At 38.3% G+C, this 15671-nt stretch overlaps 1 protein-coding gene across 1 annotated transcript in view; it reads left to right on the top strand.

Annotated features, from left to right (window-relative positions):
• Window positions 1-450: 450 nt before the first annotated feature.
• TUT4 (terminal uridylyl transferase 4) overlaps window positions 451-15671 on the top strand; it is a 39798-nt gene continuing 24577 nt past the window's right edge. Inside the window, exons 1-12 of the mRNA XM_056867634.1 lie at window positions 451-1023; window positions 2253-2416; window positions 3116-3232; window positions 4704-4881; window positions 6124-6212; window positions 7477-7528; window positions 7727-7796; window positions 8936-9062; window positions 10730-10849; window positions 11298-11519; window positions 11703-11877; window positions 12465-13195. Of these exons, the coding sequence (XP_056723612.1) occupies window positions 462-1023; window positions 2253-2416; window positions 3116-3232; window positions 4704-4881; window positions 6124-6212; window positions 7477-7528; window positions 7727-7796; window positions 8936-9062; window positions 10730-10849; window positions 11298-11519; window positions 11703-11877; window positions 12465-13195 (2607 nt within the window). The 5' untranslated portion in view covers window positions 451-461. The remainder of the gene's footprint in view (window positions 1024-2252; window positions 2417-3115; window positions 3233-4703; window positions 4882-6123; window positions 6213-7476; window positions 7529-7726; window positions 7797-8935; window positions 9063-10729; window positions 10850-11297; window positions 11520-11702; window positions 11878-12464; window positions 13196-15671) is intronic.

Below are 15671 nucleotides of genomic sequence, written 5' to 3' on the forward strand. Positions count from 1 at the left end.
ATTCTTTGTTTTTGTGTCACATTTTCTTCCACCAGAGTTCCCATAATCAATTCCTGATCCTACATTTTTCTGATTTTAAGGCTGAGTAATGTAGATCTATGTCACATGCTCTGATATTTGAGATGTGTGTTTTGGGTCAGCAGTTTATATATTGAATGGCTACAGAGTTCCTTGATAACCTATCTTCTGGTGTGATCTGATGTAAATCTACTATACTGGAATATCTAGTACAATGGAACAGAATGATCCTATCTTTGTCTTTCAGGTGAAACTAAAGGATAGGACATTTCTGCAGATGATGGTCAAGTTAATGTTTTGATGCTACTGTGACATTTCTACATGTGACATTTTTGTCTCAGCAGACAATCAGACAGATTCCCTGCTCAAACAGAGGATTCAGATTGTAGCAAAATTACATTTCAAGTGGTTTCAAGTGATAGACAAAGTGGGTCTTCTCAATAATGGAAGAGGGCAAGAGCTCAAAAAGTGGAAATCATGAATCAAGAAAATCTGCCCATGTTGTCTGTGAGGAAAGTAAAACTGCTCGACTTGCAACCAATCAGAATTATAAACATAAAAATGACAAATCTATAAAAGAAGCTGGGGAAAATTCTTTAAGTGGAAACAGTAGCAAAAAGAATAAGCAAAATGAAGTTTGTATTGAAAAGCCAGGGGGAAACAAATCATGTAAGACAAATAGTTGTATTGCTGGATGTAAAGACTTCGGGTTAGACCTTCAGGATCTATGTCATAGCAAAGCAAAAAGATTACCAAATTTACCAGCAGAAGAAGAAAACCTGAAACCTGAGTCAAGAGATCAGCAGATGGATGAAAATCCTTTGAGTTCCCATCTTTCAGGGAGTGGTGCCAGCCCTGAAACCTCACCAACTGCAGAAAGAGAAGCTTCTGAACTGGAAAATCCTTCAGGAGATGATGCATCTAAAATTATTATGAATTGGCCTAGTGACTCAGGCAAGAGTGGTTTGGATCAGAAACCAGTAGAGCTAAAATCTGAAGACTCCTGTGAGTACTGCGTTCAGCTTTTTAAATATAAAACATCGGAACTATGCTCTGAGCAGTTCGTTGATGCATTAGCTAAAGCACAGCAACAAAACTAATTTTTAAAGATTTTAAACTAACTGCAAGGCTATTAAAATACAGAATTATTTTTCTATATATCAATGTAGAAGATATTATGACCCTGTCTTTGAATATTCTCTTGTGTTTGCTCGATTACGGTTCTCAAAAGATGCCATAAAAGAGATATATCTGTTTAAGCAGCTATTTATAAACCCAAGGAGACCAAAAGTTGCCAGTCATCTTTGAAATGTAGGACCCGGTTCTGATTTGACATTGTAGATGTGGGGGCAGGGTGCTGGGCAGAAATCACATTTTTGCATGTGTTTATGTTAAAAAAAGTGTATAGATAGAAAACCAACACAGCAGGCAAAGACTTTGAGGAAAAATTCCCTACTGTTCTAATTATCCATTTAAATTCAAGCAGTGTTTCTTTTTAAATGTGGGCTAATTCGAAAGGGATTCCTCCACCTGCAGTCTGAAGTAAATCAGTCCATTCTTCTACATCTGATTCACTGCTATAGTACTTATTATTTTGGTGGGAAGATTGTTGGACTTCGAACTCAGAGGCCTGGCCTGAAGAAAATATGGTCAAACAAGAGATGACTGAGTAGCCAGGGACAAGTAACCATCTGAAAACCTAATTTTTTTCATCTTTTAAATTACAACAAAAACAATTTCTTATACATTGTATTAAGTATAACTGAGAAAAGTAGTTTGCTATTGATGCACAAATCTCATATGCCATTGATAACAAGATGCCTATATGGAATTATAGAGTTTAATTATATTTATAAATAGCATTTCCTGAATGCTGAAAGTACGTCATAAATATTAGCACGGTAATCCTGAACAAATGTCTTTTACTTCTCATTTAATGATAGCTGAAACTTTGTTTTTAAAAATTTCATTTTTGCACATTTCTGTGCTTGTGTGTGTGTGTTAAGTGCCGGCAAGTCGTTTCCGACTCATGGCGACCCTATGAATGAAAGTCCTCCAAAATGTCCTATCTTTGACAGCTTATTTTCTGTGCTTACTTCCGTGTATTTATCAAGAAATGAGCATATCCACACTATAGAATTTTTTACATGTCTTTGTATCTTTTGTTTGACTTTATGTTGAAATCGGTCTAGCAAAAAATATATTAATCAGCTTTGTTCCCCCCATCCCACCAGGTAAAATGAAGAACATGGATTCTGCTAAAGAAGCTAATTCTGAGGGTGATTATTTAGAAAGTGTCATAGTAATTGATGAATCTACACTGATGACAGAACAGCAGCTAGGCTTGAAACAAGCTGAAGAACGACTTGAAAGAGATTATATCATCCGCTTGGAAAAAGTCAGTAGTGAATATGTTTTCCTGGCTTTGTTTTTAAATACTTATTTTCTGGCACAATTAATTTCAAAGGAGAAATATACTGGTTACTGGGCTTCAATTAAGTTGTGATTAAAGTGCTGGAATTTAGTTAGAACAAACAGGGAACTGGCAAGGGCTTGCAGGGGTCTTTTCATTTTCCCCTGTATCCCCTTACCCGCACTATTTCTTCTTTCTCTTCTCCTGGCAGTCCCATATCCTTTCTCCTTTCCTTGTTTGCTTCTCCCCTTCCCACTCACCAACCAGCCTTTCTTTTATCTGCCCCCACCCAGTCTTCAGCATTGCCAGTTATTTATTTTCTTCATTTATACATCACCTTTCTCTCCAGTGGGGAGCCAAAACAGCTTACATTATTCTCCTCCATTTTATACTTCCCACAACCTTGTGAGACAGATGAGGCTGAGAGAGAGTGATTAGGCCAGGTTCTCCCACCAAGCTTCCATGGCAGAGTGAGGATTTGAACCTGGGTCTCCCATTTCTCAGTCTGACACTCTAACCATTATACTACCCTGGCTTTCCAATTTCCTTCTTTTCCTCCCCCTGACAACTTCTATCTGTAGTGTTCATTTGCTATGCATGTGCTTACTGCTATTTGCTTAAAGTAATAATGGGGAAAAAGACATAATTAAGCTGTTAAATTTTAAATGTGGGATTTTTCCACAGCGGTCTCCTGAGTACTCTAATTGCCAGTACCTATGCAAGCTCTGCGTAGTTCACATTGAAAATATCCAGGGAGCTCACAAACATATTAAAGAAAAACGCCATAAAAAGAATATCATGGTAAGTGCTTTAGAATAAGCCTTGGAGTTACTTATCAGAAACATATTTTTGAGCACTTGATCTAACTTGTAAAGTTATCATGGATGAACCTAGGAAATTAGGCTGAAACCAACGTAAAAAGTTATAGGACTGTATCATATGACAGGGTTGTTTATGGTGGAAAAGGCTAAGCGATCATTGTTGACATCACTTGGTCTTCTTTGCCCCCCTCCCACATATTTAACTTACTTGGGGCAGCTTAGAAAAATAAAATTTTTAAATTGGATTGGGCAGGCATCCTTCAGGAAAATTCCACTGGAGTTCTAAGTGCTGTGATTCCTGAGACACATTCATAGACACCACTGCTATTACTTTTGAATTGGAGGGGGAAAATTTATCTGCGTTTCATCAGTATAGCAATAATGTCTAATTGCAAGTCTCTGGGAAGTTTTATATATAAATAGAGACAAAAAAATGGGTTACAAGATTGAATCTTGCAGCACTTCTACAAGATAGTTCTCTTGGACAGAATAAAACTAATGCAAACCCATCTTCTAGTGTTGTATTGTGAGATGACTGTAGCCTTCAAAGCCATGCAAGGGTTCTCAAATATCTTTAATGCATGACATGAGAAGATCTGTTGGCACTTAATGTCATTTCCATGGACTTCCCTCCCCAGAAAAGTTATGTCTTTATGTATTTACTTGGGCACTGCTATGTTGAATTGGCTTACAGAAAATTCCAAAATACAGTTACCACCAACTTAAACAATACTATTTAGATCAGTGGTTCCCAAACGTTTCGGGCCACTGTCTCCTTGGTTCCACAAGCTTAACCCCAGCGCCCCCTACCCAATCCTATAAAAAGAATTATTCAAAACAGAAACAATTAATTGCTCATAAATTCAAAATCAAATTAAAACTTTTTAGTTGAAATTTATTCAACCAAACTGATGAACTTGATCCAGTGGTACCAGCTCTTCAAAGTCTAGACAAAAATGCTGATAGTTTCCACCAAATTTGCCAGCATGGTGCTATAGCTTGATCTATTGTAAATTAGTGAACAACACAGTTGAAGGGGCCCACCTCTAGCACCCCCCTGCTGCCCCCTTGCCTCTTAGTGCCCCCCTAGGTAATCCCACTGCCCTCAGGGGGTGGTACTGCCCACTTTGGGAACCACTGTTTGGATAAACAAAACTAACAAATGAAACAGACATCCTGGGCTGGTCCTGGTCTGTGAGCCATGGACCAAGAGCTTGTGCCTCTGGCCACTCCCAAGCTAAGTATTTGCAAACAAAGGGGAAACACAGCCTGGATGGTATTCAGCTGCTGCTGGCAGAAACTTCCACACTTCCTTCCCTGGTTAGCATTTGACTTCTAAGGACATGAGCTGGGTATCTAAGTATTTAAAAGATAAAATAAATAAAAATTAGATTGGATGTATTAAAAAAACAACAGTAATACTTTCATTTATCACTCATGCTATTTTTCAGGAAAAGCAAGAAGAAAATGAACTACGTGCCCTCCCTCCCCCTTCCCCTGCACAAGTGACTGCCTTGAGTTTTATGTTGATGGAGGCAGCAAAGGAACAAGGCATATCAGATAATGATTTCCAAATCCGCCAAGAAATTGTATGTGAGATGGAGAAGATAATTCAGCAACCCTTGCCAGGTAATGGTAGATCCATCAGTGTTCTTCAAGGCTAATCAGTTTTTATCCTCTCTTCTCCCCAGTACAATTGGGCTCTTCCTCTAGTGTGACTTGCAAGTGTTGAATTTTGCGAAAAATGCAGTTTGGAAAGGCTGCAGGATGCGATGATTTTTGCACACCCTTTTTGCATGAGATATACATTGAAATTTTTTTCCTTTGAATTCTGTTTTGGTGGATTCAAAAAGTCCAATGATTGGTGTTATTTTGTAACATTAGTTTAACTATAATCATTCAAGAATGTGAATTCCAATGTGGTCTTCCACGCATTCACAAATGTGCCTGAGTGCTTTGCTTCTGAACATACCAAAAGCATATTTTCTCCTTCAGTGATAGGGTGTTGTGCTTGAAAATAAGGGGATAAGTACTTTGTTCCTATTAAGGAACAACAGTGTAGACAAGCATAGCACTGATTCACTTGCAGTTTGCAGATCCCTTCCAGTTCAGATCCTTTCCAGGAATCCAGGACCTATTTTACATTGTTTCTTTATAAAATAATACAAGAAAGTTGCTGGCATCATTTGGATGTACAAGCATTTTGTTCTTGGAAAAGACGCTGTTAGTGAATAAATTAATTGTCATTTTAATTACATTGTATGTTGTGTATCCTGTCTCTTATCATGACACTGGCAAATAGTGATGTTTAAGAGTTCTGTTAGGGTACTTCTTAGTCATATTTTTCAGTCTTGTTATTAGCACCTCTCTGGGGGCCACTTTAAATAGAACAAATGGCTATTACTTCCAAGTAAGAATTTTAAAGTTCTTTATCACGAGTCTTTCAAGGTACATTGGTATCCTGAAGTGGGTACTTGCTGTTAAACAGACAGTTGTGCATTCATCATACATGGCTGTAAACCCAGGGTGCATGTGATGCTGAATTGCATGAAGTTCATGAATATGACTGAAATATGTTTTCTGGGAAGTAATCTCAAGAACAAACAGTGGCCCTGTATCAAAAGCTATTGCCATCCTACATGGTAATTACATCACAAAGAAACAATGTAGAATAGGGCCTGTTCCCTTGTCAGTTGTATATTGGATCTTACCGTAACTGGAAGGTTAAATATTGCATTTTAATATATTCCAAAATAATAGAACTTGCTTACTAGTATATAGACTTTTAAGGTCACAGCCATAAAAACATCAGTTCTGAAAAAGGCAATGAAAGCTGTATGTCACCTTACAGAATCTTTTCTTTATTTTCAGAGTGTTCATTGAGGATGTATGGGTCTTGTCTAACTAGATTTGCTTTTAAGACCAGTGATGTAAATATTGATATAAAATTTCCCTCCAAGGTAAGTTTAAAAAATTGTGATATAAACTAATTACAAATCTTTTATGTCTGGTGTCTCAGATTTTCCCACTAGGTTTCTGTAATAGGAACAAGGTTCTTGATCTGGGAATACATTAAAGAAGCATTCCCAGCAAGTTCTACCAGAAGTATTGTTATGGTACAAAAAACAACAACAACGTTGACCAGCTGTGAAATTTAGCTCCATCTCGTGTTTCTAAAATATTTGGACAAATATTTGAAACTCCATCCTAAATCCAGTACAGTCTATACTGGATCATAACATTTAATATCTGGACCACCAATCCCCCTTTTAAAAAGAATTTGCATTGTACGTAGCTGGAATATAGGACAGAAGCTTTCTCATGACCTAACTACATATTACATGATTTCCAGGACTGTCCCAGGTCCTGTCAAACCAGTTTTGTGCTGAGAGTTTATTCTCTTTTTAAATTAATAATTTATTATTTTATTAATTTATTGTATTCTGAACCATCTCGAGCAAGACATTGGAGAGACAGTATATAAAATCTCTAAATAAACAAATAAACATACCTGCAAATTGTACCCTTGCTTACCCCACCTGATGCAGGGGAGGAAAATCACAGGTGTGGAATGTAACCCTTGTAACATATCATGCCTCATTCTGGGTATTTCTGGAAGGGGCCAGATCAACAGGCACAAGTGGGTGCCCCAACCCAAAGCAAAATACGTTTCAATGCATTGGTTTTGCCCCTAATCTGGCAACCTGTGTGCAGCTGCAGGACCCAAGAATTTAACTTTCCTGTCAACCTGGTCTATTCCAACTTCTTTAAAGCCTTGAGATAAGACATGGTAAGTTGCAGACACTTCAATAATGGCTGCAGGACCCCTTCTGCCATGGGATAAGCCCTGCCTAAGCCAGAATGCAGTGAATTCATAAGAGGGCACCAAGCAGGTATGCGCAGGCTGACCCCAGTGAGAGGTGTTGGCTACCAGGTGTATGGGGTCTCTCATTTCAGTATCATGACTGGCTTTGCAGGTGCATGCCCAGTACAACTGTGACACAATGCTGGGGGCTTCATGTGTTCATACCACTGGGGAATTGGCTTCAGGTTTCAGAAGCAAATACCTTGAGGCCTGTTTGCATATGTAGAGGCCCTGTAGCTTGCCTTTTGCCCAAGCAAACAGGCCTGGATGGTATCCTGTTACTTTTGAGAATATGATTGTCATGTTAATTTTCACAGCTCAAAATGAGGGTAAGATAAACTTCTTTGTCATTATTTTAGATGAGTCATCCAGATGTTTTGATACAGGTGCTTGAGATTTTAAAAAACAGCGGTAAGTTTATTTTTTTCGTTATTTTTCACTCGTTTTCTTTGTAGTTTGATGCTGGGAGTAGAAACAATATCTGATAAATGCCACAATACACTTCTAACCTGTTATATTACCCAGATGGATTTAAATGTCAAAAAATTGAGAGATCTGTGGAAGGCTCTTCTACTTCTTGATATACTCTTCTTTTTTGTCCTCCTTTAGCTTCTTACTCTGATGTGGAATCAGATTTCCATGCCAAAGTTCCTGTTGTTTTTTGTAAAGATGTTCAAAGGTTTGTGTAATTTGTGTTATGTGTTTGTGTAAAATGATAACAAACTTAAATCTGTTATTGTAAAATCCTTTGTGAACTGCAGAATGTAGTTCTTTGGGCAAAAAGCTCTAAAGCAAGGCCTCAGATGGTGAAGGAGTAAAACTTGTCACAAATGCCTTACAACCTGCAAAAGGCACACTCTAGGCAAAGTGAAACTACGTTAAATCCTATTTATTTCAGTGGGAAAAATTTAAGCATATTCTTAACCATTCAGTTGAAATCACTGTGACTTAAAACTGCTTAATATTGTGGCTGGATTGTGCCCCAGGTTTTAAAAAAAGATTATGATGGTTTACCCATGGGCTTGTGTGGTTTCCCTGTTGCCAGTGTGGATGCTGATACTGTGAAGTGGTGGCAGGGTTTCCACATGGTTGGATTTCCTGCCCCAGTCTCCATGCACACACCCGAGGCTACTGGAGCTTTTTCTGGTTTCTTTAAAATTAGCAATTTCATATTGTTACATTGATATACCATTATAACAGTAAGTACAACAAGTTCTCTGAATTCCCAGCTTTCATTTTGAAAGGTAGGTGTCTAGCCCTTTCCCTTGCAGCAATATGCCTTTCCCCTCATATATCCACAACAGAAATGTCTAAAGACTTTTTTTTTAAAGCTGGGAATTTGCAGAACTTGTTTCACTTATTGTTATAATGATATATTGACATAATAATATGAAATTGCCAATTTTTTAAAAAGCCTCCTGTTGTGCGTGTGGGGAAGGAAATAGCTGCTGCAGAGACAGGGTCAGGGAAAATCAGAACTTTCCCTCCAACAGAGCAGCTATCCCAGGTGTACTGTGGTCATTCCGAAAACTTCAGAGCAAAGCAGGTTTGAGAAAGATTGGAGAAAAGCCAGAGGAAACCATGGGAGATGCATGGATGCACCACAATGTTGTGGGGAAGCAGAAAAAAAGAACCCACTCCCCAGTAGCATTGAATCTGGGGCAATTAGCTCGTGTGGAAGTGGCCTCAGTATCTGGGGAGAAGGGAATCTAAATGTCAAAATATGGCAAGAATTGCATGGTTTTTTTTTGCAAATTTCATTCACTAGTGAACAATCCTCTGATTTACATCTTCTCTTACAATTCCTTTCAATGCCAGTGGTTTAACTTGCAAAGTAAGTGCTGGAAATGATGTGGCCTGCCTTACAACGGACCTGCTGGCTGCGCTTGGCAAACTAGAGCCCGTCCTTGTTCCTCTGGTGTTGGCTTTTCGCTACTGGGCTAGAGTAAGTTTGTTGTTGCATATGTACTTAATATGAATATATAATTTTAAAATTTACACTTGGGTGACTGGTCATATTATTGGTAATATGAAGAATAGTCTTTTATCTCATACAGCTATGCTTATGTCGCTTATTGGATCAGATGACATCCAAATGGTTGACTGTAGGTTGACTTCTGCTCATACTGAAGCATGTGTCTGTGTGTTGAGGCTTCTCTTGCCTCCTTTCCCCATTGAAGATACTTACACCAACTGAACAGACGCTCCCAATAGTCAAAGGACATTTCATAGCAGCCCCCAATACAGTTTAAGGGGCTTGATTTGTAAGTCAGAATCAGAAAAGATGCACTGTATGTTCTGAAATGCTTGGGCCCGCAAACAGAAAACTTTGGATCCTGACTGTTTTGTTGCGTCTTAACCAAATTATTTAGAGTTTAAATCTATACATACAACAGGTTAGTATAGCGAAAAGAAAATTACTGTATTGAAGTCACCAAAGAGCAGTGGTTTTTAAGCTTCATCTCACTACCACCCACCAAAGACCCAGCATTAATTGAATGCCCTCCAAGCCACAAGTAAAAAAAGGACATAAATACAGAACTCTTGAAAACTCAACTTTATGTACATTCAGAACCCTTGAAAAAGCAACTTTATGTACATTCATTATGTACATTCAGAGCCTTGTTGCCTAATGGTCATCAGCCACCTCCTTAGAGTTAGGTTGAATTCTTATTTGTTGTGTGTCAATTTTTAAAAAGCCCGTGGTAGAAATCTAGGATTTGGGATTTTAGTCTCAAAGTGGGATCAGCAGTATAAAACGTATTGCCTCTGCTGGCTGTCAGAAGCCATTGCAGGGGGAAGAAGGGACTGCCTAAAAGCCTGAATGCCCAGTATTTTCTTCCCAAAGCCTGAATGCCCAGTATTTTCTTTTTCTGAATGTGGCCCGAGATTTGTAGATTGCCCCCTCTCAGGTCCCTGTTAAGAATCAATGAGGTAAAGATTCCTAAACAGCCCTGAGAATTGATAGATGGGAAGGGATAAATGCTGAAAAAAGAAACCTCTTGATTCATTCTTTCATCGCTTTTCCATTCAGTCTGCAGGATTGAAAGTTTCCGCTCCAAAGGATTTTTCCAGGCCACTGACCCTGCGCTGGAGGCTGGGGCTTGGTTTGGACCTGGCCACTGGCAGTACTGGCCCAGGAGGCCTTGGGTGTATGTCACACCCCACACCTCACATAGTGCTGGTGGTTAGGAGTGATCTGAGCCCTCAGGAATGAACGGGGCTTCAGGGTGAAGGTTGGAATGTGGTTGAGAGGAGAGAGAGGTGTGCAGTGGCTCCTCGGTCAGCTCAGGAGTTTGAGCCTCACAACCCACCTTCTAGAACGCCATGACCTACTTTTATGTTGTGACTCCCAGTTTGAGAACCATTGATCATCACGGTTCCATGTGCTATGCTCTGGTTTTTCCAGTGCTCTGTATCAAGTTGATTTGTAGTCACTGGTCGTTTTGTTATTGGTTGTTCAGGTAATTTCAGATTTATACAGGCCTTTCTCCTGTGACTGGAAAATGCTGGCTAAACTGAGGGGTGATATTATCTGCATGTTTTTTTCTTTTTCTTTTTTTTAGTAGAACTTCATCACAGTATTCTGACCTGTCTTCTCCCTCTTTATAGTTGTGCCATATTGATTGTCAGGCCGAAGGTGGGATCCCCTCATATTCCTTTGCCTTAATGGTGATATTTTTCCTTCAACAAAGAGAACCACGTATATTACCATCATATTTAGGCAATTGGGTAAGTTAAAAACACATAAAAGTCTGGATCCAAATAACTGTAAGTTAGTTCAAGTAGACTCAAGGGAGGTTTAGACTTGTGCTTCTTTAACAGTTGCCTCCCATGCCACATGGCAAATCTCTTTGGGAACTGAGGGCAGATCCATAAGCTGTTTATGGCATGGTGGTTTTATATTCAAAGAAGAAAGTCAGTTGGCCTTAGCAATGTCTGAAATAGTTCTTTAGGAATTGGCCACTCTTGTTATTTAAAGGCTATTGATATCTAACAACTTTACAGTTACGGAGAATTCTGTCAACATCTAGACAAATGGTCTGTACGTAATAACAGTGCAACTTAACAGTGGAGTTTTTGTCTAAGAACAATTTTTGATTTAAAATGAATAAACCCCTGAGCCAGTATTTATTTCTGGCATTAAAACTGGTTTTTTGAATGCCTTGTTTGGATTTAGATCGAAAGCTTTGATTCTAAGAAGGTTGATGACTACCAGCTAAAGGGCATTGAAGATGAAAAGTTTGTGGTGTGGGAATACAAACCATCATATAATGGAGCAGGGAAAAATGGAGCAGGTGTAGAAGGCAAAGCTAAAGGTGACCAGCAAAAAGGTGGTAACAAGAAAGCGGCAAGTATAGAAACGGACGCCCTTAGCCATCCAAAGGAGAAAAATGGCAAGGTATGTTATTCTCTTTGAATGTAAATTGACCAAACTGATGTAGGATTTTAACAAGTTCTTTGCAAGGATCGTTGGGTTTAGATAAAGTCCACTGAATGTAGATTTCTCTCTTCTGTCTTGGAATTATAAAATTTTATGACCAAAGAACCAGAAATTTAAGTTTCCCTTTTCTTCTTCTTTCAGTCTCCATTAGCATTGGAAACACCGCACCAGATATCTCTAGGGCAGCTGTGGTTAGAATTGTTGAAGTTTTATACACTGGAATTCGCTTTGGAAGAATATGTTATCAGCATACGGGTACAAGAACTTTTAACCAGAGAGAACAAAAATTGGCCTAAAAGGCGAATAGCCATTGAAGGTGGGGTGTACTACACTAATAATAGAATTAGGGAACTCTTATAAGTTTGCCTTACTTGCTTAACTTTGTGTAAATAAATGTGTGTTTTAGGGAGAAATGTGGAAATTATGGAGGTTGTATGTTTGAGCCTTGCAAGTGATGTTCATTTGCCCATAACTATTTGAGAGTATTAACAAGTTTATTTTAAATGTTTCTTTAGTAGAATAGATCATATTGTTATATAAATATGGCTCAAGCAGTTGGTTTCAAATTTTAAGCAATAATTTATTATCATTGCTTTGATAACGCCCTTTTACATTGGATTGACTGTATTAATACTGTGTTAAAATCATGTACTGCAGTATTTCCTTGTCTAACAGTCCAAACAAACAAACAGCAAATAAGGTAAGGAGAAAAATTATATTTAAACAACCATACTGATTGATATGGGAAACATCGCACTGCTCTTTATGTCTTTGTTCTATATTATTGTTCAACCTTGTAATAAGAATAATTATATTCAAGGGAGGATGTTTTCTTGCACAACAGTTTGGATTATTTGAAATACAATATGTTACTATTGTGCTTTTTAATTTGTCTTTTTCTAGATCCTTTTGCACTAAAAAGAAATGTTGCACGGAGCCTGAACAGCCAGATGGTGTTTGAGTACATCCTGGAGAGGTTCAGGACAGCATATAAGTATTTTGCATGTCCACAGAATAAAGATGGAATTAAGTCCAAACTTGATACCAAGAAAAAAGAAAAGGGAAAAATTGGTAGCAAAAAAACTGGAGAACTTGTAGCCAATTGTTGCCTTCCACAGCAGGCCAACATTGCAGAGAAACAGAACACAGACATTGGGTGTATTAAACAAGCATGTGAGTTCAATGAATGTAGTGAAACGGAGCCTACGTCCAGGAGATGTACTTCCAAGAACTTAGAAAGTTTGCTGGTCAAGAAACCAGAAGTTTTAAATACAAAATCTGAAGGCCAAGAGGAAACTGAATCCCTTATAACTAATGAGTGCTGTGAATTAGAACAAAAATCATTCAAAGCAAAAGATGATAAAGAACCTTCAGTGGAAGAGGAACTAAGTCACCATTGCATTTTTAGTGAGCATCGGTCCCACAACACAAATTCTGTTGATGAATTATCTGACACTAAAAGTAGACAGAATTCAGAAACTGAGCATTCGCAGAAGAGTATGTGCTCAGGCACGACCACATCAACTACCTCGCACAACTGCCAAGCAGTAGGAGAAATTCGACATACTAAAGATGAAGTCACCACAGAAGATATGCATTATGTATTTGATAAATTTATTCTGACTTCTGGAAAGGTAATGCATGCGCAAAACGTTATTGTATGATTTGTATTACAGAAATTAATGTACTATGTGTTTATTCAGCTGGGAGGATAACTGGAAGCAAAGGTCAAAAGGCAAGGCTAGCAAACTTGACATTGGATCCATAAAGGAGATCCTTCCCAGTTTTATTTTTATTTGCTTCATGTGTAGTCTGCCTTTTACACTGAGAAATGTCATGCCTTTAACCAGAGAGCAGGCTTGTATAGTTCCTAAGTTTTCTGCTGGAAGCACAGCCAGTCTCTTTAGAGGAGTTCTTCCTTCATTCCAAGATCGTCTATGTACTTTAGCTAGGGGTGACCACTCCAATGGAGAACTGCAACTATATACTCCATTTTTATGAAATGCTGCAGAACAGACACCTGTGCTTCAGTAGTTACATTCTTCAGTGGGGAGGGTCCTGTAAATCAGGGGGTATAATTTGCCCCAGGAAGTGAACATTTCTTTTGGCATCGCCTGTCTCCTGATCTTCTAAAAACTGAGTAGGAATGGAAAGTTGGGAAGGAGCATAACTGCTGTCTGTATGGTCAGTCTCTTTCATGGCATCCTGAAATTGACGTCAGCTATGGTATACTGCTTTCATCCTTAGCCAAAGAAAAACAGGCTTCAGTTGTAAGAATCCTTTCCTGTGAGTAATCTCCACTGAATAAAATGGGACTTACTTCTGAGCAGACCTTCTTAGTATTGCTTCCCTAGATTGCTGTGGCTAATGCATTTTTGCCTTACTGGTGTAATGTATCTCTTGAATCTCATCTCAGCAAGAATCATCATGTTAGGAAAAACCCTTACATCCTATTGCAGCATCTAGGTCTATATAAGTATTTTAGTAAAATCCTTGCAGTATACACAAAATCTGTCTAGTAGGTCCATTGCTTAAAGTGTAATATGTTGCATCAGTTATCACACTGAACGATTGCAATACATATCTTCATACCTTTTATTGTAAACTACAATTTTTTAAGACAGCACCTGCCACCACATGCCACCTTTATTCTAGTCCACTTATATATTTCACAGTTATTATTTGACAGTTTCTCTTGGGCCTTAACACATCTTCTTGATTCTAATATGTCCAGACTTTTGGGTCTCCTGCTCAGACTCTGACATTTGGATAATTGTGTCCTCATAATTGCTTGTCTTCGGTCTTCGCTGTCTCTGAAGACGAATCTGCTTTTGACATGTATTTAGTCTTACAATTTTATTATATAATCAAGTTTGAAAACGGTATGTATCCAAGGTGTATAATCACTGTTTTTTATTACCACTATGTAGAACTACCTTTTATGAATATGCCAGAATAAACCATGGCATAGCCAAAGATGATAGAACATGCTGAACAACTAGAATTTGTTACAGCATAAACCTTTGCAATTCATCATTGTTTTTGAGGAACTAATGTCTTAATCTTAAAGATTAAAGATATTTTGATTTATTCATTCTCCTGTGTAAACCAAGCTTTTTGCCGTTTTTGTGTTGAGAAACATGTTCAGTTTTTTCCTGATTGTGGACATGGTAGAGAATTATGAATCAAGGAAAAGGGGGTGTGTGTTTTGCTAGTACAGGTTGAGTATCCCTTATCCAGACATCCGATATCTGGACTGACCTGAAAACCAGACTTTTTGAGCCAGCATGCAGGCATTACTCACAGGCCCTCAGCAGCATGCCAGTTTGCTTTCTGATGGTTTAATATCCACAAAATTATTTAAAATATTGTTTAAAATTGTTGTTAAGCTACGTGTATAAAGTGTATATAAAACAGAAGAATTTTGTGTTTAGACTTGGGTCCCATCCCCAAGATATCTCATTATGTATATGCAAATATTCCAAAATATGGGAAGATCTGATATACAGACCACTTCTGGCCCCAAGCATTCTGATCTGTGGGAAATAACTAGTTATTGACCCAATTGATATAATGGTATAATCCTTTTCCCACAATTCTTTGGCTTTTACACTGAGTTGATGTAAGTGGCTTGACCCTTATTTCACATAGGCCTTGGGTGAAGATGCTGCCTTTTCCTGATCCAAAGTTACATCGCATACATATTCCCCAATCTTTTTCCACCAACTCTTTTAAATTGTTATGAGAACTACTTGGCAGCCGTTTTGGGGTGCTGCCTTCACAGTGTAAATGGTAATTTGAAAGGTATTAATTAGGATTAATAGGAGTGAATAAAGCTATAGTCTTATCCTAATTAATCCTTCACAAATGACTATTTAAGCTTCCTACCTTATAGTTTAAAGGATCTTTATGGAAGGTGACAGTGACATTTGGAGTCAATACATCTCTCCCCTCCCAGTGGTTTTCCTTCACCACTAGGCTGTATGCTGAAGTAAAACAAGTAGCCAGCCACTTGCTTCTCATTCTAATGACCACCAGGCAAACTGAGGATTTGGGTCTGTGCTATGATCTCATGTTGCCAGTATTCTATGGTAACACACAGGCATGGTC

This window comes from Euleptes europaea, chromosome 2, assembly GCF_029931775.1.
Source record: "Euleptes europaea isolate rEulEur1 chromosome 2, rEulEur1.hap1, whole genome shotgun sequence".
NCBI lineage: Eukaryota > Metazoa > Chordata > Lepidosauria > Squamata > Sphaerodactylidae > Euleptes > Euleptes europaea.